Genomic DNA, 26,799 nt, shown 5'->3' on the forward strand with positions numbered 1-26,799 from the left:
CCGCTGGGCTCAAACCCAGAACCTTCTTGCTGTGAGGCAACAGTGCTAACCACTGCACCAATCCACTGAAATCTCCAGTCTGATTGGCCAAAAGACGTTATAATAATAATAATAATAATAATTTCAACGGCGGCACGGTGGTGTAGTGGTTAGCGCTGTCGCCTCACAGCAAGAAGGTCCGGGTTCGAACCCTGTGGCCGGCAAGGGCCTTTCTGTGTGGAGTGTGCATGTTCTCCCCGTGTCCATGTGGGTTTGCTCCGGTTTCCCCCACAGTCCAAAGACATGCAGGTTAGGTTAACTGGTGGCTCTAAATTGACCGTAGGTGTGAGTGTGAGTGTGAATGGTTGTCTGTGTCTATGTGTCAGCCCTGTGATGACCTGGTAACTTGTCCAGGGTGTACCCCGCCTTTCGCCCGTAGTCAGCTGGGATAGGTTCCAGCTTGACTGCGACCCTGTAGAACAGGATAAAGCGGCTAGAGATAATGAGATGAGATAATTTCAACTTATATTGCACTTTTCTCACACCCAAGGTCGCTTTACAATTACAAAAAAAAAACTCCACCAAAAGAGGGTCATGATGTAATTCCAATGGTGTAGCTACCCACAGTCCCATCAAAAGGTGCACAAAGGTATGTCCTAAACCACCTGCACAGCCGCCACAATGCCACCGGGCAACACCACCCTGAACACCGTGCCATGGATCCACAAAGTGAGCACTTAAGCACTGCTGCACAGAGCGCTGGTATATCCTAAACTGCCTGCACAGCCAGTGTAATGCCACCGGACAACATCGCTCGGAACACCGCACCAAGCATAGAAGCACCGCTGCACAGAGTGCTGGACAACCCCGATGTTAAAAAGAGCAACAAGCTCACTGTAGTCCATAGCGAGGAGCACAGGCATTGCCCATGGTGGACCAAGGCCTGAAGGGAACTGACGCCCAAAACCGGGTCTGGAGCTATGCCACAATTGGTGGACAAAACATTCAAACAAAGAACATTCAAACAAAGAACAAGTATCAAACTATACAAACACAAAAAGAAAACAAAGAGGGGAAAAAAGAAAAAGAAAAACCTCCGGTGAGAAGCGGCAGCCAAAATGCACACAGCGTACTCTCAACTGGAAACGGAAAATGGTTGATAACAGTGTTGATAACTGTTATAATGTAACTCACTAAATTTCACAGACCTACCACAATGAATGTAACTATAAATGGATAAAAATTGTGATATATCTTTAACAGTATAAAGAGTAGCCTATGTTTAAACTGATTAAACTGACATGATGCTTATTGAAACCATGTATGTAAATCCAAATGAAAATATTGAGATCCATGAATCCATTGCAGATGTAGTCCATTTATCAAAACCAGATAGATGCATGACATAATCCAGAAACCTAAAACAAATTTAGACAAATGCAGGCACTCTCACGCAGTGGTTTCTGAGGAGAAACCACTGGAGGGTATTTGTGGTTGAGCAAGCCTGTAAGTGTCATAACATCTCATTAGGAGCGATAAAACTACATGGAGTAGTCATTCTCCAGGTTTCTGCAGAATGGTGTAACAAAACATCATTCACTTCTGAGTCAAACAAGTGAAGGCAAGTCCATCAATTCAGGTATTTTCGAGAGATATTGATTGTTTTTATAAAAAAGCATGTCAATTTGAAACTAACCTGTAACACGCCAGATATTTTGCAACCTCTCTAGGAAGCTCTACTGCTTTGAATATGTTTTGTTTTGTAAATTTAATGTTAATTTAATGTTAATTTCCCCCATGTCCACGTGGGTTTCCTCCGGGTGCTCCGGTTTCCCCCACAGTCCAAAGACATGCAGGTTAGGTTAACTGGTGACTCTAAATTGACCGTAGGTGTGAATGTGAGTGTGAATGGTTGTCTGTGTCTATGTGTCAGCCCTGTGATGACCTGGCGACTTGTCCAGGGTGTACCCCGCCTTTCGCCCGTAGTCAGCTGGGATAGGCTCCAGCTTGCCTGCAACCCTGTAGAACAGGATAAAGCAGCTAGAGATAATGAGATGAGATGAGATGTTAATTTAATGTTAATTTCCCCCGTGTCCGCGTGGGTTTCCTCCGGGTGCTCCGGTTTCCCCCACAGTCCAAAGACGAGGTTAGGTTAACTGGTGACTCTAAATTGACCGTAGGTGTGAATGTGAGTGTGAATGGTTGTCTGTGTCTATGTGTCAGCCCTGTGATGACCTGCCGACTTGTCCAGGGTGTACCCCGCCTTTTGCCCGTAGTCAGCTGGGATAGGCTCCAGCTTGCCTGCGACCCTGTAGAACAGGTTAAAGCAGCTAGAGATAATGAGATGAGATGAGACGAGATGAGATGAGACGAGATGAGATGTTAATTTCAGGACCCAAACTGGGGGTGGGCTGAAAACATATTTTGGATTTGTGCCTGTGTACTCATTTGTACTCATTCCCAATCCAATATCTTTTGACTGATCTTGGCTTAAAGCCTAATGCCGCCATGGTACCAATCCAAGGTCTGCTGGTTGGAAAGTACTGCTCCCTGACTTTCTGTTTCAGAAAGAAATATTCAAACTAATGGAATAAAAGAAAAACTCTCAATCCATTGCATTGCATTGGCAATTTATTCAACATGCACAGTAGTTGGACAATATCAAAATACTATTCCTTTCAGGAGAAGGACAAGTATATAGACAGCATTTCTGTGCAGAAGTTGTGCCAGAGATAGTCACAGTTGACAGATGTGTAATTTCTTTTCACCTTAATAACCTATTAGTTAAGGAGTCCACAAGTATCTTAAGAGAATTCATGTCTATTTTAACTTCCCCTGTTTGGTTGGATGATTCAGATAAAGCTCATGTATGGTGCACATTTCAGCATTTCACCTGCTGTTTGATATAATCGTACAAGTTTATTTCATTGTTCATAGACTTGTTGAACTGTCTGTTGTAGTTTCAGATGTAAGATAAATGGTTTATATTAACGCACGAGACTATTACTTTATGATCTCTATAGTAACTTCTCATAACTTCTCATTATGTGAATTGTCTACTTATATGGCAGACAATCCACATAATTCAAGGCAATACACAGATTTCTAAAAATGTGTTGTTTTACAAAGAAAATGCATAATTGTTGATACAGTGACATTTTCTTGGAGGAGATGTTCATGTTACATTTATGGAAAAAGTCTCAGTGGTCAGTGTCCATGGCTTGTAATAGTCAGTAAGGTCCCTGACATGGGAGAAGATTCAAAATAGAGGAATCTGCACTTCCTGGTTTTCCAGTCACACTCATTTTACAATATGTGTGTGTGTGTGTGTGTGTGTGTGTGTGTGAGTGTTTTAAACTTCAAGAGAGATAATACAAGAGATGCTGCTGAAGGAATGACTATTTATAAGTTTTGGGACCAAAAGATCATTGGTTCGATTCCCTGGACGAGCAGGAATGGGGGACAGAAAAACAACCCAAAGCAGCAGTTCAAATGTAGCTTAAAAATATTAAATGTGGCAACCCTATCCAATTCACTTAAAAGAGTCATTCAAAAATAACAAACGGTTTTTACTAGTCAGTTTATTTGTATAGTGCTTTTAACAATAGACATTGTCCCAAAGCCACTTTACAGAAAAATGAGGATTTTAAACATATAAACTAATAAAGTTCTCCCACATAAATTTATCCCTAATGAGCAAGCTTGAGGCAACAACGGCAAGGAAAAACTCCCTGAGATGGCATGAAGAAGAATCCTTGAGAGGAACCAGACTCAAAAGGGAACCCATCCTCATTTGGGTAATAACAGATCACCCAAACTGTGCAACTGTGTAACCGGGTAATTCATTATAGTTTTAACATGAAGTCTATTTTGTTGAAGTTGTTCACTGCTGTTGACTGTTGAACTGAATTTGTTCATCAGCTGTTCATTGATGGTGACTTGAGTGCAAAACTGTTCATGACCACTGCAGTCCTAAAGTTATCATGGCAACTGTAGTCCTAAGCCACTGTAGCAAAACTATAAGTGTCCAGAGCCATCTTCTCAGTGTATACTGCTTGCCTGTCACTATATGGGGAAGCCATGGCCAAAAGGTTAGAGAAGCAGCTTTGGGACCAAAAGGTTGCTGGTTCGACTTCCTGGACCAGCAGGAATGGCTGAAGTGCCCTTGACCAAGGCACCTAACCCCCAACTGCTCTCCAGGCTACACTGGGTATGTTGTATGTCGCTCTGGATAAGAGCATCTGCTAAATGCCTGTAATGCAATGTATAACTCTGATAATGTGAGTGATAACAGGAACTAACTTGTCTTGTGGATATTTCATAACATTAAATGTGTGCTATGTGGAGTATTTCCTCTTCCTGGGCACTATTGTCACTGGCAAATCTCTGTGATATAAACTTATAGTCATGCCACATGTTGCGCCATCCCGGAGTGAATTTTTTTTGCACAACAGCTTGATTCTTCTTGTGTTATTCCTTACCTTTACTACTCTGACATCCTTCTTCCAACCCATTTTGATGACACTGTCTCTGTCTGTGCTGATCATTATGTGTTCTTACATAATTAAAATAAATTAACTTAATTAAATAAACTGGGGCGGCACGGTGGTGTAGTGGTTAGCGCTGTCGCCTCACAGCAAGAAGGTCCGGGTTCGAGCCCCGTGGCCGGCGAGGGCCTTTCTGTGTGGAGTTTGCATGTTCTCCCCATGTCCGCGTGGGTTTCCTCCGGGTGCTCCGGTTTCCCCCACAGTCCAAAGACATGCAGGTTAGGTTAACTGGTGACTCTAAATTGACCGTAGGTGTGAATGTGAGTGTGAATGGTTGTCTGTGTCTATGTGTCAGCCCTGTGATGACCTGGCGACTTGTCCAGGGTGTACCCCGCCTTTCGCCCGTAGTCAGCTGGGATAGGCGCCAGCTTGCCTGCGACCCTGTAGAAGGATAAAGTGGCTAGAGATAAATTAATGTCAATATATGTTAAATATGTCACTATACTTGTGAATAACAATCAAACAGTTATTCTTGTTAGGCAATTGCAAGACTGTCCGGTCGAAGAAATGTGAATCAAAAGTGTGTCATTTCCTTGTAAAATAAATAAATTAAATTAAAAAAACATTATAGCCTAAAATACAATACAATGGCATGTTCATACCAGAATGGAAAAGTTCACTGGCAGTCAAAAAGCTTTACATGTGAAGTAAACTGAAGTGGAAAAAACCAGAATTCCCACTGCAAGAGATCCTCTGTGATATAATTTCCGCCTCCTTGAAATGAAAGCATGCTGTATTGTGCAATTTTTTGTGTGGGTGTAGCACGCAACACAAACCTGTTTCATTAATGAATTTTCACTTGGAAAGCCAGACTCAGAGGTTTCTGGAAGGTCAGTGTGATTCATGCTGGACGTATTTTTATCAGAAGGAACCCTCTGACGGCCACATAAACATGTCTGAGAATAAAGAGGACATGAAAGAGGGATGCTTCTCTGTCCCCTTCTCCTCTTCCCCTTATTAGACCTCAAGAAGATCCTACCCATCCTGGAATAAAAAACACAATTTTACCTCCATCTAGCGATCACTGTGAGGAAGTTTATTTTCAGATAAAAACATCAAGGACCAGAACTCATATAGAATATATAAATTGAAAAATAACAGCCAAAAAGGCACTTTGAAGCTGCTCTTACGTTTAATAAAGGTGTGTGTAAGAAGTGTGTTAGAAGTGATTAATTTTTCTCAGAAAGAACAAAACAATATATAACTCAAGTATATACCTGCTATACCTCAAGCGCCCTTGACTGTTTGGTTATTTGAACCAATTTGTGTGTGTGTATATATATATGAGTGTTTAGTCTACGTCTAGTTCATATCTAGAGTGTTTATACTGTTTATATTGTCTGTTTGAGTGTTTAGTCTGTGTGTAGTTCTTATCTAGTGTTTACACTGTTTATATTGTTTGAATGTTTAGTTTGTCTTGTTCTTATCTAGTGTTTATACTGTTTATTTATACTGTTTATATTGTCTGAGTGTTTAGTCTATGTCTAGTTCCTATTCTAGAGTGTTTATACTGTTTATATTGTTTGGTGGGCGGCACAGTGGTGTAGTGGTTAGCGCTGTCACCTCACAGCAAGAAGATCCTGGGTTCGAGCCCCGTGGCCGGCGAGGGCCTTTCTGTGCGGAGTTTGCATGTTCTCCCCGTGTCCACGTGGGTTTCCTCCGGGTGCTCCGGTTTCCCCCACAGTCCAAAGACATGCAGGTTAGGTTAACTGGTGACTCTAAATTGACCGTAGGTGTGAATGAGAGTGTGAATGGTTGTCTGTGTCTATGTGTCAGCCCTGTGATGACCTGGCGACTTGTCCAGGGTGTACCCCGCCTTTCGCCCGTAGTCAGCTGGGATAGGCTCCAGCTTGCCTGCGACCCTGTAGAAGGATAAAGCGGCTAGGGATAATGAGATGAGATGAGATATTGTTTGTTTTTTTTCAATTATTCTATTTTTATTTATTGCATTGCCTGTTTGCACCGTGGGTCAGAGAGGACTGATATTTCATCTGTGCTGTATGTCGAGCATGTTTAGCATATTTGACAATAAAGTTGACTTGACTTGACAATGTTTTTCGAACTTTATTGGCCTTTCAGTAGAACAGAAAATGTGAGATATGAATGCATTTTAATTGCGATTAGATTGGAATAAAAGATATGACCTGAATACATTTTGCATTTTTTTGTCTTATTTTTAGCAAATCCTAATTTTCTCTAACTCTTAGAGGTATGAAACATCTCATCTCATCTCATTATCTCTAGCCGCTTTATCCTTCTGCAGGGTCGCAGGCAAGCTGGAGGCTATCCCAGCTGACTACGGGCGAAAGGCGGGGTACACCCTGGACAAGTCGCCAGGTCATCACAGGGCTGACACATAGACACAGACAACCATTCACACTCACATTCACACCTACGGCCAATTTAGAGTCACCAGTTAACCTAACCTGCATGTCTTTGGACTGTGGGGGAAACCGGAGCACCCGGAGGAAACCCACGTGGACACGGGGAGAACATGCAAACTCCACACAGAAAGGCCCTCGCCGGCCACGGGGCTTGAACCCAGGACCTTCTTGCTGTGAGGCGACAGCGCTAACCACTACACCACCGTGCTGCACGGTATGAAACATCAGAAGAGAAAATTGTAAGATGTCAAGTGTAGGCAATAACTCATTTTTTAAGAAAAGAAAAATGATTAAGTGTACATTTTTGCTTGCGGACTTTTTAAAATCATGCGGCAAAAATGGCTTTACAATAAAAACCCTTTCTTTTTTTTCTTTGCAAATGTAGAAAAAATTGAAGTAGAAAGATGAAATACTGAGTTACAAGAAAATGAAGGGTTTTTTTTCCCCACAGAATATTTAATATCATTGCCTGCTTTTGAACAGTTAATAATAATAATAATAATAATAATAACAATAATAATAATAATTTAAATTTATATAGCGCCTTTCTCAAAACCCAAGGTCAATGTAAGCATCAAATGAAAGCTGTCGTAAGTTGATAACTGAAAGAAGTATTAGACATCTTCATTTCCTTATAGAAGAGCAGTGAGTCAAAGTGCAACATTTTCAAAGTTTTTCTTTCTCATTCAAACCAGACAAAGTTTGGAGACAGGAATGTCCTCTACAGTAAAAAAATAAAATTAAATTAAATTTAAAAAAAAAAGAAGCTCACACTAAAAATCATAGTTTTATGTTTTCATGTTTTCCATGTTTAATGAAACATGTCTGTGCATTTCCACAAGAAAATAAAGAGAAAAAGGAGAGTGGTGTCAGGAAAAGACAAGACGTAACATGTCCATGCTGCTTTAGAACATACTCACGCAGTGTTATAATCTTCTTTAATCTTCTTTATTTTAGCCTTGAGCAGAAAGAAACTGTCATTAACTGCATAACGTCATCAGATTTCAAGCAGGCCAAGTAAACAGCAGCTACCTCTGTCACCCTAAATGAATGTGTGAATGTCCAATCTTTCCATATTCCAGTGAATCTGATCACATCATGTACTCACACTCTGGTATCACACAGCGCTAAGCATAAGAACATCTCATCTCATCTCATTATCTCTAGCCGCTTTATCCTGTTCTACAGGGTCGCAGGCAAGCTGGAGCCTATCCCAGCTGACTACGGGCGAAAGGCGGGGTACACCCTGGACAAGTCGCCAGGTCATCACAGGGCTGACACATAGACACAGACAACCATTCACACTCACATTCACACCTACGGTCAATTTAGAGTCGCCAGTTAACCTAACCTGCATGTCTTTGGACTGTGGGGGAAACCGGAGCACCCGGAGGAAACCCACGCGGACACGGGGAGAATATGCAAACTCCGCACAGAAAGGCCCTCGCCGGCCACGGGGCTCGAACCCGGACCTTCTTGCTGTGAGGCGACAGCGCTAACCACTACACCACCGTGCCGCCCGCATAAGAACATGAAGAGTATATTTATTTCCTAACAGGAATTTTATGAAATTACCTCGACTAGTGGTGGCAAGGAACTGCAATGGGTTAAATGAACAGCTGAAAAGCCACATTTGGTAACATCAAATGTTAGTGAACATGTGCTCAATGAGTTGCCTCATACAGTCTTTGTTAAGCTGCTGAATAAATGGATTCCTAATGAGTACATCAGTCTTGCACATGGTACAGTGCATGGGAGAAACCACGGCCTCAAGGTTAGAGAAGCAGCTTTGGGACTGAAAGGTTGCTGGTTTGATTCCCTGGACCAGCAGGAATGGCTGAAGTACTCTTGAGCAAGGCACCTAACCCCCAACTGCTCCCCAGGCTGCTCTGGGTATGTTGTATGTCGCTCTGGATAAGAGCGTCTACTAAATGCCTGTAATTACAAAAATGTAATTGATTTGCTAATGTAGCTGATGTTTTCTTCTTCTTTCGGCTGTTCCCATTGGGGGTTGCCACAGCGGACAATGTCCCTCCATCTCCTCCTGTCCTCTGTATCTTTTTCTATTACACCAACCGTCCTCATGTCTTCCTTCACCACATACACTACCGTTCAAAAGTTTGGGGTCACCCAGACAATTTTGTGTTTTCTATGAAAAGTCACACTTTTATTTACCACCATAAGTTGTAAAATGAATAGAAAATATAGTCAAGACATTTTTTCTGGCCATTTTGAGCATTTAATCGACCCCACAAATGTGACGCTCCAGAAACTCAATCTGCTCAAAGGAAGGTCAGTTTTATAGCTTCTCTAAAGAGCTCAACTGTTTTCAGCTGTGCTAACATGATTGTACAAGGGTTTTCTAATCATCCATTAGCCTTCTGAGGCAATGAGCAAACACATTGTACCATTAGAACACTGGAGTGAGAGTTGCTGGAAATGGGCCTCTATACACCTATGGAGATATTGCACCAAAAACCAGACATTTGCAGCTAGAATAGTCATTTACCACATTAGCAATGTATAGAGTGGATTTCTGATTAGTTTAAAGTGATCTTCATTGAAAAGAACAGTGCTTTTCTTTCAAAAATAAGGACATTTCAAAGTGTCCCCAAACTTTTGAATGGTAGTGTGTGTAATATATATATATATATATATATATATATATATATATATATATATATATATACACACACACACACACACACACACACACACACACACACACAATATATATATATATATATATATATATATATATATATATATATATATATATATATATATATACAAAATGGAATCATTTGCTGACAGCTCAGTCCCCCCCAGTTCAAAAATCCTATCTGCGCCCCTGCATAAATCTCATTTTTGGTCTTCCTCATTTCCTTCTATCTGGCAACTCCATCTCCAGCACTCTTTTCCTGACTGTGTAGTTGATGGAGTGTCTGATGTAATGTATGGTAATGGATTCACCCAGTCATACATCATTTTATTGCAACAGCACACACAGTTTTTTAAGAAAAGAAAAATAATTCAGTGTACATTTTTGCTTGTGGACTTTTAAAAATCATGCGTCAAAAATGGCTTTACAATAAAAACCCTTTAATTTTTTTTTTTACAAATGTGGAAAAAATTGAAGTAGAAAGATGAAGTACTGAGTTACAAGAAAGTTCGTTTTTCCCCCCCACAGAATAGTAGACTTAAGCAGGTCCCAGAAGCTCAAGAAACAGATTGCCTTGTCATTTTTACTCAAATTCATTATTAATCTTACACTTTTCAGTTTGAACCTTATTAATGACTTATTATTAAATCCTCTGTTTGCATATTTAAACCATGTAACAAATAGACAACTTCTTCTCTTCTTCACCCACTTTTTTTCCAAATAATCACTTCACCATTGTAATCAATCTATAATCTAATAACTATTTAAATGTTTACAGCAATCTATATCATCATCTCACTGTCTTTCATCTGCCTTCATGGAGAGATTGGATAATGAAGGAAGTTTAATTCTCCTGCTGTAATCTGATTACACGCCACCAATTTAGGTCTGCGATGTCATCATGACACCCATGTCTAATTCTAATAAGTACCTTAGACCACAACCACCATCTCCAATGTAGAGGGATCACAGGGGTCTGAGAACTTCAAAAGAAAATCCATAAATCCATAGGAAAAGCATCTGTTCCAGACGTACTATACTATCAGGTAAGCCCGACAGTTCTCTGTCCAAACCTTTTTGTCTCTTTATAATTAGATAGCATTTTGTTTACCCGAGATATGAGAGAAATCCTGTTCGTTGCTTACCATTAACAAGCATCTACAATCAGATCATTTAACTAATAATGATTCGCCAAATAAGATCTGCACAGAGAGTGCTTCTTTGCAATGATGAGTGTTATTAGCTTCCAAAAAAGCTTTCACTTTGAACGGTTTCTGATAATGATGCTACACAGAGTTCAATTCAGTATTGTTTACAATAGGCATTGTCACAAATCAAATTTACAGAAATCTGGACGTAGAACCCAGACTTAAATAGTCTAATAAGGACGTAAACATTGTACTTCCTCTGCAATGTGTACAAAATCTAATATACAAAATCTCTTTAGGGCTCTTTGGTTTGTCTATAGGGGGAATTAGTCAATCCTCTGTACAAATGGACTGATTTGATCATCGATATATGAGAATTTACTGAAAATAAAATGTTTGAATATATTACAGAGACTTTCATGTAAGAAATAAATTACATTACAAAATTAAAATAAAAAAAAATTAAACAAGTACTGCAAAAGCAATCTGTGAATTAACAGATTTCATATAACTACAAAAAAAACTATAACACCGACTGATTTTAAACAAATAAAAAAAAAAACATTTATTACAGATTGTGCAATATTTGGAAAGACACACAAACAAAATCCAACCAAAAGAGCAACGACACAGTAAAAATAGCTAGAGACAGCACAAGTAATCTATATGTTATGCCCTTCAGAAGTATGCAAATTCTCAAGGCACCCCCATATAAAATATACGCAGTCACGCTGACCATACGCTGACCCCGGCAGTGACGTTGTGACATGGGAAAGGGGGCCGTGAGACAAATTTTGATGATGCATGAGGCGGCGATGATCTGCATTCGTGTAACTATTGTTTTTTTGGAATTTTAATTCATTTTATTTATTTCAATGTTAGAATATATAATTTTGACGACACCCCTAACAAAGCCAGACGGCACCCTGGTTGAGAGAGGCTGGCCTATACTGTAGCTACATGTAGTGCAATATACAGAGCCTCTACCTGAGGATACTGTATATAAATATATAAATAATCCTGAATAATAAGCAACAACTAAACTTATTAGATATTACTGTGTGCAAATGTAGCTCAAGGCCTGATTTGTCCATGTATATGTAACAGTTTACAGTCTGAAATTGAAAAGAGCTGTAAGATAAGAAGAACAGTCTAGAAGAACACACTCTCAGGCCTCATGTGATAACTTACAGCAGGCGTTCTCAAACTATCTCAGCCACAAAGCCCTTTTAGTGCAAAAAACCCCACAAAACAGCAGAGCAGATTAATTTTATGACTGCAGTTGTAGCTGTTCACAAATTAAGCACATGCTAATATCTACCATCATGTAATCTGAACTATTATAGCTTTATATTCCTGAATGACAAACCAGTTACAATGTGTTTAGATTTTTGTTTGCAGAGGAAGAAGCCTTTATTTGTCACATATACATTACAGCACATGGAAATTATTTTCTTCGCACTTCCCAGCTTGTTAGGAAGTTGGGGACAGAGTGCAGGGTCAACAACAACAACAGGTTTAATTTATATAGCACCTTTCACCAACCCATAGGATGCTTTACAAAGTAATGGCACTACAGAAAGAGAAGCAAATCATCCAAAAGAAAACAAAGCAGATAGGAGACAAAGAAAACAAAAACGACAGTTTATATGAGCATAAAGATAGCAGGCTAGCTCAAAGCATCGACAAAGATAGAACAGTCAACGATCAGGTGAGGCAGTATCAGCAGGAGGGATAGCAGAGAGAAAAGAGATAAGATTTGAGCCATGATACTGCACCCATGGAGCAAAGCAGGTTAAGGGCCTTGTTCAAGGGCCCAACAGTGGCAGCTTAGCAGCGCTGGGGCTTGAACCCCTGACCTTCATGTTGTGTTAGCAGCTTTAGTCAAATTTAGCTTTAATAAAATATGCCATTAGATTTACAGTGATTATTTGACATTTATTTTTAATTTATTTTTATTTTATTTTTTAGTTATAAAGCATCAGATAATGACCTGCTTCTTAATCAAAACAATAGCGAGCCACATTATTGAAACACACAATAATATCAACCCATAATTGAAAATGTGACCAGTCATTTAGGCTTATAATAATAATAATAAACTCAGCCGGCGGCACGGTGGTGTAGTGGTTAGCGCTGTCGCCTCACAGCAAGAAGGTCCTGGGTTCGAGCCCCGTGGCCGGCGAGGGCCTTTCTGTGTGGAGTTTGCATGTTCTCCCCGTGTCCGCGTGGGTTTCCTCCGGGTGCTCCGGTTTCCCCCAAAGACATGCAGGTTAGGTTAACTGGTGACTCTAAATTGAGCGTAGGTGTGAATGTGAGTGTGAATGGTTGTCTGTGTCTATGTGTCAGCCCTGTGATGACCTGGCGACTTGTCCAGGGTGTACCCCACCTTTTGCCCGTAGTCAGCTGGGATAGGCTCCAGCTTGCCTGCGACCCTGTAGAAGGATAAAGCGGCTAGAGATAATGAGATGAGATGAGATAAACTCAGCCAACCACACTTTAAAAACAACCTGTTACTCTAAAAAAAAATCTTATATACTATTGTAAATATGTAAAAGTATTGCTATTTACTATTGTTCAATGAACTATACTTAGACATAGAAGTAGCCTACATACCTATCTTCATCAAACTGATTAAAAATATTACTGATATATACAGTGAGCTTGATTTTATTATATAACATCTGTTTGTTAGCTTTGAGTCTAGTTGCATCATTTATTACTGAAATAACATACTCGAAAAACATGAACTGAAAGTTTCTCGTAGTTTATATGAAAATGTACTAATTAAATGTTGTGAAGACACTTGTTTGTCTGCGCATAGCAGCATGCATATGGACTTTGCTTTTCAACATTTTTTCAAATCTTGATCAATGATGTTCTTGAGATCCGAGCGTCATTTCGCCACAAGGGTCATAGATCATTAAAAATCATCCTACCTGGTTTACCGTCCAAAGATTTCCAAAGAATATCCAGCTGAGATAATTGATACATACACCTAAAAGTACCTACACGCAATACAGGTGTCTGCAGAAATGTCTCATCTCATCTCATTATCTCTAGCCGCTTTATCCTGTTCTACAGGGTCGCAGGCAAGCTGGAGCCTATCCCAACTGACTACGGGCGAAAGGCGGGGTACACCCTGGACAAGTCGCCAGGTCATCACAGGGCTGACACATAGACACAGACAACCATTCACACTCACATTCACACCTACGGTCAATTTAGAGTCACCAGTTAACCTAACCTGCATGTCTTTGGACTGTGGGGGAAACCGGAGCACCCGGAGGAAACCCACGTGGACACGGGGAGAACATGCAAACTCCACACAGAAAGGCCCTCGCCGGCCACGGGGCTCGAACCCGGAACCTTCTTGCTGTGAGGCGACAGCACTAACCACTACACCACCGTGCCGCCCCCTGCAGAAATGTAAAACCAGTATATAATTATGTGTATTAATCTTATAATCCAACTTCAACCTTGATCAGTGTAGGTGACACTGACACCTATAATCCATTTTCCTGTAGTTACATCATCATAATCAGGGTGGTTTAATCCACCACACCTGCTGACATCCTTCTCTTTCTAACGATCAGTTTATTCATGCTCTTGATCATTTATTCATTCATCCTTCTGTGTAGTTACATGCTGAACTGTGGCTTAAAAAAATTATTTCTCATTATTCCAAGGAAGTTCTCTCTATTTCTCCACTGTTGATTACACAAGAGGAAGTTGCACAAAGCAGGACAATTTGGTAATTACTTTTTCCCATTTTTCCAAATCCTGGAAGTTCTGTTTTATCTGTTCTCAGAAGTCTTGCTGTAGAGTCATTGTAAAGATGTCAGACGTGGCCCAGGAAGAGGAACTACCAGCAGCACACACTGGTAACACAATGACACTGATAACTGCATAAATCATTGGTCTACTATTCTATATCATTCTTATATCATAGACCTTTACATCTAGTTATTCAAGCATCATCATCCATCCATCCATCCATTATCTGTAGCCGCTTATCCTGTTCTACAGGGTCGCAGGCAAGCTGGAGCCTATCCCAGCTGACTATGGGCGAGAGATGGGATACACCCTGGACAAGTCACCAGGTCATCACAGGGCCGACATCAAGCATCATCAAACATTACATAATAATTCCACGTTTGTCATGTGTAACCATCACTGATGCTTTCATTCAGTTCATTTCATTTATAGAACAATATAGACATTACTGCAAAACAGTTTTACAGAAATCTGGATGAAGATTTAGATCGCTACACAGCAAATTCCCCAGTCTTGAATTAACACCCATAGTGTTTATATTGGTCCAATTGGTCCAATTGGACCAATATAAACACTCTGGGTGTTAATTCAACACTGAGGAATTTGCTGTGTAATAAGCAAATCAGATACCACAGTAACAAGGAAAAACTCCCTGAGATGACATGAAGATGAAACCCTGAAAGGAATCAGACTCAAAACAGAACGCATCCACTTCTGGGTGACATCGGATAGTCAATATACTGTTTATAAAGACAAACAGTACTGTGTGGAAAGGATTGTCAATCTGCACAGTTCCCAGATGAGCACAGGACAGTTTTTAATACAGCAGGTATTCCATCCATCCATCCATCCATCCATCATCTGTAGCTGCTTATCCTGTCCTACAGGGTCACAGGCAAGCTGGAGTCTATCCCAGCTGACTATGGGCGAGAGGCGGGTTACACCCTGGACAAGTCACCAGGTCATCACAGGGCTGACACAGAGACAAACAACCATTCACACTCACACCTACGGTCAATTTAGAGCCACCGATTAGCCTAACCTGCATGTCTTTGGACTGTGGGGGAAACCGGAGCACCCGGAGGAAACCCACGCAGACACGGGGAGAACATGCAAACTCCACACAGAAAGGCCCTCGCCAGCCGCTGGACTCGAACCCAGGACCTTCTTGCTGTGAGGCGACAGTGCTAACCACTACACCACCCAGCAGGTATTCTTATATACAAATTTACATCATCCAGGTTAGATTATCCACTGAAGCAAGGGTGTGTCCTGGGGCATAAACCATTTTTTGGGACACATGCACACACTCATTCATACACTTCTTCACACCTAGGCAAAATTTACAGTAGCCAATCCACCTACCAGAATGTTTTCTGGATGTAATTAAAAAATATTAAAAAGAATGTCATAATTAACCTAAAAATATTATAATGCTATTATAAAACTTTTATAATAAAAGTATTATAAATGTATAAAAATTTGAATAATTAATTGTTATATTACATTAATGGTATTTAGCAGGCACTCTTATCTAGAGCAATGTACAACATACCCAGAGCAGCTAGGGGTCTTGCTCAAGGGCACTTCTTACTGGTCTAGCGACTCAAACCAGCAGCCTTTTGGTCTCAAAGCTACTTCTTTAACCATTAGGCCATGGCTTCTGTCCTGCATAGCCTATGAGTAAATTGAATTGATCCACTAATTATCAGGCCTTTGGTTACCATAGGTGTGTTGAATGGAGTGAAAACATCCATCCAAAATTGTGGGTCTACAGGCGAGAACTTGAGAACCCTACCATGTAACAATAAAACATGTTTTTATTAAGCCCTATCTATAGTGCGGGTCATCAATTCAGAATCCAAGTTTATTAATTTCCCTGCTATCCTTGACTTCCAAGTGATGTCAAAGCAAACTAGAAACCCGGATGTTGGCCATGTTGGTGGATATACAAATGCGGGGTCAAGCGACTTTATATACAAAACAGTCATGTGTGTGCAACTCTTTGTTTTTCCAGTGCTTTAAGTGTTCTTTTAGCTATGCCATATATTTGTGCTGTATATGGTTGTGGTCACAACAGTACTCGTGACTGCGGCACATTCTGATTTTTTAGAATTCCATCCGTGATTCAGAAAGAGGGCGAGGAAACTCTGAGGTTTAGTACGGAGAGGAGACGAGGGGATCAGGACACTTTCGTCCAATGACCATTTCGTCCAGTAGTTAAGACATTTCGTCCAAAGCCTTTTTCATACACACTATCAATTATTTTATATTTCAGGTATTAAGGTATTTGCGAACGAAAGCCCCACAAGAGTGCTGCTCTGCACCTAAAGATTTAACATGATCCAGCCGGCTTTAAAAATTAATAACTCGGCCAACGGAGCTCGCAGTGAAGCCAAATTTTACAGGCACCTCCCTCTAAGCCTCCCCCTTCGAAAGAGCATGATCTCATGTCAGTAGGACCGTGCCTCGGCCCGGGATTCGTGAACAAAGCCGCTGCAAGAGCACTGCTTCGCACCTGAAGATTTAATATGATCCAGCCGGCAACATAGACATGCAAGCGAGCAGCCTGCAATGACAAGGGACTCATCCCAGGGTCAGCAAATGGCATGGGCCTACGTGGTTACCCCACTTAGTACGTTCTTTAGTGTCGAAGCTGCTTCAGTCAAATTCCATTGAGAATTCCTCCTTTTTTCGAACAAACAAATACCTGAAATATAAAATAATTGATAGTGTGTATGAAAAAGGCTTTGGACGAAATGTCTTAACGATTGAACAAAAAGGATTTGGACGAAATGTCTTAACTATTGGACAAAAAGGCATTGGACAAAATGACCTGTATTCGTACTCGATGGTCGGTAGAAGCATCTTATCTTCAGAAAAGTCTGACTTTTTGAAATAGGTCAAAACCACACGTATCTATCTTCTCTTTGTATCGAATCTTCGCTTGACTGTTCAAATTGTGGTAATAGTGAGAAAATTCAGCATTGTTTACAGACACGCTTTCAGCGGCTGCCATCCTAGTTGCTTTGTATATCCACCATCATGGCGGACGCTCATGACGTAGCACATTTTGATCACGTGATTGCAAGTCATCCAGGGATGATTTACTTCACCTCAAGTAAATCACCAAACTCTTAGGGACTATTGGCCTCTAGTACTGGGTAGGGTTGGGAATTGATAAGAATTTAGCAATCCTGATTCCATTATCGATATCACTTATCAATTCGATTCCTTATCAATTCTCTTATCAATTCTCATTGGGTTAGGAAATAAAATGTAGGATAAATGGGTTTATTTTCATTAAGTCTATCCACAGTGGCTGCCACAACCTTCTCTTTTACTCCAAACTCCTCCAGGACCCCTTCGATCTCCTCTGCCACAGCTGTCCCTGTCTGTGATTCATACACTGCTTTGGTTTTGAGGACTTTTTCCTTATTTTGACCTTCCCTGATATAGTGCAATGTTACAGTGAGGTAATGGTCTTGAGTAAAACTTGTCCAACCATCAGCTGTGATGGCTGCCTTTGTGACTTGTTTCAGGTCTGAGACCAGCCTCTGAGCCAGTCAGACTCTGGCAGTCCTCGTCAACTAAATGTTGATAGGAGATAGAGGTAACACAATCTACAGGACCAGGAGAGTTTAACGTTACCCGCAACATTTAAGATGGAGGACGCTGTGTTGAAAGCTCCGCTTTGAGAATCACCACTAAGAAGTGTATCAAACACATTGCAAGATTCATGCAAATTAATTGCATGCTGCGTATTCAAATGTTTGAGCATGTTGGAGGTATTTCCCCCTTTTATTGTAATTGAAGCTTTGCACGTGTTGCAAGTGGCCCGACTATCATCTTTCCTAGTGAAATATAACCATGCTTTAGAGTGCTTCTGCCTTGATGCCATGTTGGATACTTCTGAACCAAATACTGTGGTGCTTGAAAGTTTGTGAACCCTTTAAAATGTTCTATATTTCTGCATAAATATGAGCTAAAACATCGTCAGAATTTCACACAAGTCCTAAAAGTAGATAAAGAGAATCTAGCTAAACAAATGAGACAAAAATATTACACTTGGTCATTTATTTATTGAGGAAAATGATCCAATATTACATATCTGTGAGTGGCAAAAGTATGTGAGCCTTTGCTTTCAGTATCTGGTGTGACCCCCTTGTGCAGCAATAACTGCAACTAAACGTTTCCGGTAACTGTTGATCAGTCCTGCACACCGGCTTGGAGGAATTTTAGCCCATTCCTCCGTACAGAACAGCTTCAACTCTGGGATGTTGGTGGGTTTCCTCACATGAACTGCTCACTTCAGGTCCTTCCACAACATTTCGATTGGATTAAGGTCAGGACTTTGACTTGGCCATTCCAAAACATTAACTTTATTTTTCTTTAACCATTCTTTGGTAGAATGACTTGCGTGCTTAGGGTTGTTGTCTTGCTGCATGACCCACCTTCTCTTGAGATTCAGTTCATGGACAGATATCCTGACATTTTCCTTTAGAATTCGCTGGTATAATTCAGAAATCATTGTTCCATCAATGATGGCAAGCTGTCCTGGCCCAGATGCAGCAAAACGGGCCCAAGCCATGATACTACCACCACCATGTTTCACAGATGGGATAAGGTTCTTATGCTGGAATGCAGTGTTTTCCTTTCTCCAAACATAATGCTTCTCGTTTAAACCAAAAAGTTCTATTTTGGTCTCATCCATCTAGAAAACATTTTTCCAATAGCCTTCTGGCTTGTCCATGTGATCTTTAGCAAACTGCAGATGAGCAGCAGTGTTCTTTTTGGAGAGCAGTGGCTTTTTCCATGCAGCCCTGCCATGCACACCATTGTTGTTCAGTGTTCTCCTGATGGTGGACTCATGAACATTAGCATTAGCCAATGTAAGAGAGGCCTTCAGTTGCTTAGAAGTTACCCTGGGGTCCTTTGTGACCTCTCTGACTATTACACGCCTTGCTCTTGGAGTGATCTTTGTTGGTTGACCACTCCTGGGGAGGGTAACAATGGTCTTGAATTTCCTCCATTTGTACACAATCTGTCTGACTGTGGCTTGGTGGAGTCCAAACTCTTTAGAGATGGTTTTGTAACCTTTTCCAGCCTGATGAGCATCAACAACGCTTTTTCTGAGGTCCTGAGAAATCTCCTTTGTTCGTGCCATGATACATTTCCACAAACATGTGTTGTGAAGATCAGACTTTGATAGATCCCTGTTCTTTAAATAAAACAGGGTGCCCACTCACACCTGATAGTCATTCCATTAATTGAAAACACCTGACTCTAATTTCACTTTCAAATTAACTGCTAATCCTAGAGGTTCACATACTTTTGCCACTCACAGATATGTAATATTGGATCATTTTCCTCAATAAATAAATGACCAAGTATAATATTTTGTCTTATTTGTTTAACTGGGTTCTCTTTATCTACTTTTAGGACTTGTGTGAAAATCTGATGATGCTTTAGGTCATATTTATGCAGAAAGATAGAAAATTCTAAAGGGTTCACAAACTTTCAAGCACCATTGTACGGCGTGTGTGTATGACATCATCATAATGCGTCCTCACGTCAATGGAACCGATAAGGGAATCGTTAGGCAAGCAGACTAACAATTCCAAGGAATTGAACTGCTGTTCTGAACTACTCTACAAGAACCAGTTCTCGATTCCCATCCCTAGTACTGGGGTTGTTGACTTCATGACCTACAGGCAGAGCACTGATGCAATGCATCTCATCTCATTATCTCTAGCCGTTTTATCCTGTTCTACATAGTCACAGGCAAGCTGGAGCCTATCCCAGCTGACTACGGGCGAAAGGCAGGGTACACCCTGGACAAGTCGCCAGCTCATCACAGGGCTGACACATAGACACAGACATCTTAATATACAGCATCATGTGTCACCCAAAACAAACGTCGTGCTCAAACTTGAAGTTGATGTCATACTACATTGTATTTTGGTGCAATATTGTTATCTGTACAGTCACACTGTGACAATAACACTGTTGTACCCTTTATGCTGGAACAAAAACATACATTAGTAATGACAACAGTGTATGACAAGAACAGTGATTTCAACACAAATTAAGTGCAATTTACAATGGACAAGGAAAGTTTTAGCACTTCAGTACCCATGTTCATGGAGATTTGACATAGTGACCTCTTAAGGCATGATTCCTGAAACTTAGGAGGGTCTGGACCCCTGGTTTCTACCAGATCTAGAGGAGAGGTGGAGCAACACCCTCAGGGGGAAAGGGAGAGAGGGATAACATCCTGAGTAGAGCAGGGTAGTGGAGCAACATCCCCAACTGAACACAGAAGTACAGTGATATCCTCAGCTGAGAAAGCAAGTGAAGCAACATCCCTAGTGGAGCAAGGAGATGAAAGTGAAATCCCCCATGGAGCAGCAATGCTCAGTGTCATTCCTCGCAGAGCAGAGAGGCAGACACAGGACAAATGGGCTGAATTCAGCTGGCAGAGCAACAACAATGCTCTCATAGGATTCAGCAGTCAGATCAGCAATGACACCCGCAAAATAGTCAGGAGGTGGAGAGAAGATGACGTCAATGAAGTCAAGAGGTGGTGTGACAGCATCTTTCGCAAAGTCAGGATGAGGAGTGATGATGTAAACCCTAAAGTCAAGAGACAGAGCCATGATGTCACCCCCAAAGTCAGGAGGAGGAGAGAGAATGTCATGTCTCAACTCAGGAGTAGGAATGTTGGGGTCATTGGATTCAAAGATTCTTTATTGTCAGTTTCACTATATATCCAGGACATATAGGAGAATCAAAATGCCATTTCTTTCTCACCTTACTTGTAAAAAACAGTGGAGTCAGAGTGATTATATTCTTGGTGGAGTCAGGAGATGAAGTGATAGTGTCTTTGGCAGAATAGAGAGACGAGCGATGTCTTAAGTGGGGCAGGAGGAGGGTGGGTGACGTCCTCAGTGGGACAGATAGACCAACCAAAGTTCATAGGAGGTGGAAGGAACCAGAGAACCTGGAGAAAACTCATAGATATCCAGAAAGAACTCCAGGCAGACATTAATTCAAGTTCAGGATCGACTGATGACCCTGGATCTGTGAGCCAGCAGCACTACCATGTTGCCACTCATCACATATTTTACAAATGGCAAATCCACACATCTGTGTTAACAGCAGTAAGAGTCAAACAGTTGGTCAATCAACCAGCTAGCCATGTTGGCATGGTTTGTTTTGTTTTGTTTTGTTTTTGCCATAGAAAGAACTGATGGATTTGGCAAGTGGAGAAGTCATGACTACAGTATTTGTGGTTGGTGGTTAAAAGACAATATCCAATATTTCTTATTTAAATGTACTGAAAGTTCAAAATGATATGACTCCTCACTTACAGTACTTACTTACTAAATACCTGGTTTTCATGGCTGTGTGCGGTATGATGCCTTATCAGAATACAAAATGGTGTGACAATTTTGTAATCTTTATAAATAACAAAAAGAATAGTTTCACTGTGTCTTTAGCTTATGCTTTATCTTTTCACAGTTATGCATCCTATTTTCCACTATGATATGTTTCTGATTCTTATCTTAGCAGGTTTCATTTGAACAATGCAGTAGGTCACATGTGAGAGTGGAAACAAACATTTCATTCATTCTCATCAGTGGTTGAAGTTTTGGTGAATTGACATAATACTAACAAACAGCAGCACCTAAATGGGAACCTACACCCTGATCCATGACTAAACCTGATTGTGTTCTAATCAAATTAGAAACAACAACAAAATTCTAGCTAGTATAATGCTAATAACAAATTGAACCTAATGCTGAACAGTTCATCATAAATCTATCAAAAATCCACATTAAACACTATTTCATTTATCTTTCGCAGTACTGACATTTAGGGAAATGTATTCCTTCTCAATTCTGGCAAGGTGTGATTATAGATTATAGTAAGTGTTGTTAAGCTTGATGCCTGTGGTTTCTGCAGGTCCCAAAGGAGTGATCAACGACTGGAGGAAATTTAAGTTAGAAAGTGAGGACCATGAGAGCATGCCACAGAAGCGGAAAGAGCTCCTCAGACAGATGTCCAACCCCAAGGCTAACAACGATGATAACCATGAGAAAATTAACCGCAAGGTCATTAACCAATACCACAAAAGCATAAAAGGCTTTACCCTGAATACCATAATCATTTTTAACCTGCCATTGCCACCTTGCTTCATGACTCAATGGTCTATATTAGCTACATCACAGAACTGGATAATCAAGCTGAAGCAATTTGGTGCATCATATTTCCATTGAGCTACATAATGATGGACTAGACCTAAAATGGTTGCTACTGTCAGTAACTACCTTATTAGTCATATACCGTATTATATCAGTTATATCTGAGCAGCTGGGCAGCATGGTGGTGTAGTGGTTAGCGCTGTCGCCTCACAGCAAGAAGGTCCGGGTTCGAGCCCCGTGGCCGGCGAGGGCCTTTCTGTGTGGAGTTTGCATGTTCTCTCCGTGTCCGCGTGAGTTTCCTCCGGGTGCTCTGGTTTCCCCCACAGTCCAAAGACATGCAGGTTAGGTTAACTGGTGACTCTAAATTGACCGTAGGTGTGAATGTGAGTATGAATGGTTGTCTGTGTGTCAGCCCGGTGATGACCTGGCGACTTGTCCGGGGTGTACCCCGCCTTTCGCCCGTAGTCAGCTGGGATAGGCTCCAGCTTGCCTGCGACCCTGTAGAACAGGATAAAGCGGCTAGAGATAATGAGATGAGATATCTGAGCAGCTACATAACTAGCTAGCACACTGACTAGGGTTGCGTGAATTAAATAGCTTATTAGATAAGATCTCATCTCATCTCATTATCTCTGCTTTATCTGTTCTACAGGGTCGCAGGCAAGCTGGAGCCTATCCCAGCTGACTATGAGTGAAAGGCGGGGTACACCCTGGACAAGTCGCCAGGTCATCACAGGGCTGACACATAGACACAGACAACCACTCACATTCACACCTACGGTCAATTTAGAGTCACCAGTTAACCTAACCTGCATGTCTTTGGACTGCGGGGGAAACCGGAGCACCCGGAGGAAACCCACACGGACACGGGGAGAACATGCAAACTCCACACAGAAAGGCCCTCGCCAGCCACGGGGCTCGAACCCGGACCTTCTTGCTATAAGGCAACAGCGGTAACCACTACACCACAGTGCCGCCATAAATAGAAATAATAAAACATAAATATATAATAATAATAAAAATAATTTTAAAAAAGAATGTAATAAAAGCTTCCAGCCACACCAGCCCTTTGAGGATAAGATTGAAGACCCTTGCTGTAGATTAATATATATATATATATATATATATATATATATATATATATATATAAAATTTTTTGTGCAACAATAATTGGCTCAAAACATACATTTTATGGTGGCACGGTGGTGTAGTGGTTAGCACTGTCGCCTCACAGCAAGAAGGTCCTGGGTTCGAGCCCAGCAGCAAACGAGGGCCTTTCTGTGTGGAGTTTGCATGTTCTCCCCGTGTCTGCGTGGGTTTCCTCCGGGTGCTCCGGTTCCCCCACAGTCCAAAGATATACAGGTTAGGCTAATTGGTGGCTCTAAATTGACTGTAGGTGTGAGTGTGAATGGTTGTGTGTCTCTATGTGTCAGCCCTGAGATGACCTGGCAACTTGCCCAGGGTGTATCCCGCCTCTTGCTCATAGTCCAGCTTGCCTGCGACCCTGTAGAACAGGATAAGTGGCTACAGATAATGGATGGATGGATGAAAGTGTAGAACTTTAGGGTGAGAGTTTTGCAGTGTATTATGATGGCATCATACAAATTTTTTTTTGTAATTAAAGGATGATTCTGGCTCAGGTATTGCATAGCTTATAATATAATTGAACTCATCAGCTAATTATCATGCGTTTTGTTAGGTGTTTTGAATGGAATGAAACATCCATCCAGCACTATGGGTCTACAGGAGAGGACTTGAAAAGCCCTATCATGTAACTGTAAACCATGTTTTTTATTAACCCTATCTATAGCAGGGGTTATCAATTCAGAGACAAAGATTGGTGATTTCCCTGCTCTAAAGGCAGATAATGTACCTCAGGGAAATCGCCAAATTTTTCATTAGTCTGGGCCTCTTGAACTGGAGTTGTTGATTTTTTTTATCTACAAACAGAGCATTGGTCTGTATATTGGTAGAATATGTCACGTGAAACCAGACTGTCAGCTGTCATCATAACCAGAAACCAGACTGTCAGCTGTCATCATAACCAGAAACCAGACTGTCAGCTGTCATCATAACCAGAAACCAGACTGTCATCAGCATACTATGCCTAGTGACATGTATGACGATGCCTGTTGACATGTATACCTGATGACAAATATGCAGCATTTCTAACAGCATAATGTGTCACCCAAACCAGATGAGTGTTCAGGAGTATGAGATGATCCAGGAGGAAGATGAACGATGTCTGAGAAAATACCGCAGGCAGTACATGCAGGAAATGCATGATCGTTTGAGCTTTGGGCCCAAGTTCGACAGTGTCTTTGAGCTGGAAAGCAGTGAAGCCTTCCTCAAGACCATTGAGAAGGAGCACCGGCTCACGCTGATCATCGTGCACATCTATGATGATGCTATCAAAGGCTGTGAAGCTCTCAACAACTGCCTGAACAGCTTGGCGGTTGAGTACTCCAGTGTGAAGTTTTGTCGAATCCGGGCATCCGCCACGGGTGCAGGAGAACGGTTCTCCGATGATGTCCTACCCACTGTGCTGGTGTATAAGGCTGGAGAAATGCTGGGAAACTTCATTTGTGTTACCAAGCATCTCAGTGAGGAGTTCTTCGCTTCTGATGTGGAGAACTTTCTCAATGAGTACGGCTTGTTGCCAGAGAAGGAATTCACTGCTTGCCCTGATGATGATGATGAAGAGCTTGGGGTGGAATAATCTAGAAAGAGCATACTAGTGGAGAAGAACCAGAGTAGAAGATCCATGGCAAATGTTTGGGACCAAGCAAACTTTTGTCCGATAATTTTATGTATAGAAGCTCATTAACTCACATGCTGTATTAGGAACTTGCATGTTGGATAAAGTGATGCTAAAACACATTTATATGAACCAAAGCAAGATGTTTCTTATCAGTAACTGACTCTCCTAGCACATTTCCACAGAGTAAATAAATACAAATGAGTGAAACCTAAATTGTATCATAAAATGATGATTTTACCTTTTAAGTTGGCTAGATAAAGGATAGACAGTCTAAGTCGTGGGGATTTCTGAAATTTATGAAGGTCCTTCAATAATCAGTGACAGTTACCTTTGAATGTGTAACCATTAGTAAATAGTTTGGTGTAAATAAAACATAAATTTGAAGTGGTTATGTTTTGGTCCATAGTGGCACTTCATTTGCCACTTCACTTTTGATTAGTACCATGTACATGGTCTGGTGTCAATGTCAACGTTTCTTTCTTTTTTTGAACAAGCGATGTTGTCAGTTCATTAACCAGACCAGAAAAGGTAAATAAACTAAACTATGAAACTCTTGTGAAAATGCCCCTTTCTGACCTGTCTGTGAATGAGTGTGAGTGTAAATGAGTGTACATAGTGCCCTGTGATTGACTGGCATTCATTTTGGGATGGATTCCTGCCTCATGACCAGTGTTCCCACAATAGACTCTGGATCCACAGCAACCCCAACCGGCAGTAAATGAATATTCATGAATGAATGAATGTCAATGTCATGGTTCTCAGTAATAAATGTGCATAAACTCATATTGCAGAGACTTTTATTTTGCCTATTATTTACACCCCACATTGTAGCTGCAGGAAATCTGTAGAGAGGAGAAGAAGGAAAAGTTAGACAGCATGGTTATAAGCAGCATGGAAGTTTGTTGTTGTGCTCCCCCTTCTGTGTAGTTGTTGAAAGGCATTCTCTTTTCACAATTTTCCATATAAAGAGTCAACTTCACCCTCGGTGTCCCGGACTTATTGTGTGGAGTTGTTTAGCTTGCTGGATAGCTGAATTAGGACATTCTGTGAAGCCAGTACAGTGAAAAGAGAGACTTGTGAAGAGCTACTGATGACCAAACTGCAGTATTGTGCCGGCAGCCCGAACCAGTACGACAACTGCAACGTCACTAGGAAGGATTGAGGTAAAACACATCCATAGTAGCCATGGACAGAGCAAATGCATCAGTCAGATCATCAGATTCCCATATGAGTAGTGCTTCATGTAAAGTTGCATTGGCAGCAGCCACAGCATGTGCCAGAGCCCAAGCTGCGCATGCAAGAGCTGCTTATTCACGTAAAGAGATTGAATTAAA

General features: G+C 41.1%; 1 protein-coding gene across 1 annotated transcript; it reads left to right on the plus strand.

The window, feature by feature from the left end:
- The first annotated feature begins 1,416 nt into the window (after positions 1-1,416).
- On the plus strand, positions 1,417-26,118 carry LOC132901717 (phosducin-like). Its single transcript, XM_060944285.1, has 5 exons — positions 1,417-1,618; positions 10,351-10,618; positions 14,532-14,604; positions 22,466-22,614; positions 24,902-26,118. Exons 3-5 carry the CDS (start codon positions 14,559-14,561, stop codon positions 25,421-25,423), a joined length of 717 nt encoding a protein of 238 aa, XP_060800268.1. The 5' UTR covers positions 1,417-1,618; positions 10,351-10,618; positions 14,532-14,558; the 3' UTR covers positions 25,424-26,118.
- Positions 26,119-26,799: the final 681 nt, after the last annotated feature.

Source organism: Neoarius graeffei, chromosome 17, assembly GCF_027579695.1.
Source record: "Neoarius graeffei isolate fNeoGra1 chromosome 17, fNeoGra1.pri, whole genome shotgun sequence".
Classification (NCBI taxonomy): Eukaryota; Metazoa; Chordata; class Actinopteri; order Siluriformes; family Ariidae; genus Neoarius; species Neoarius graeffei.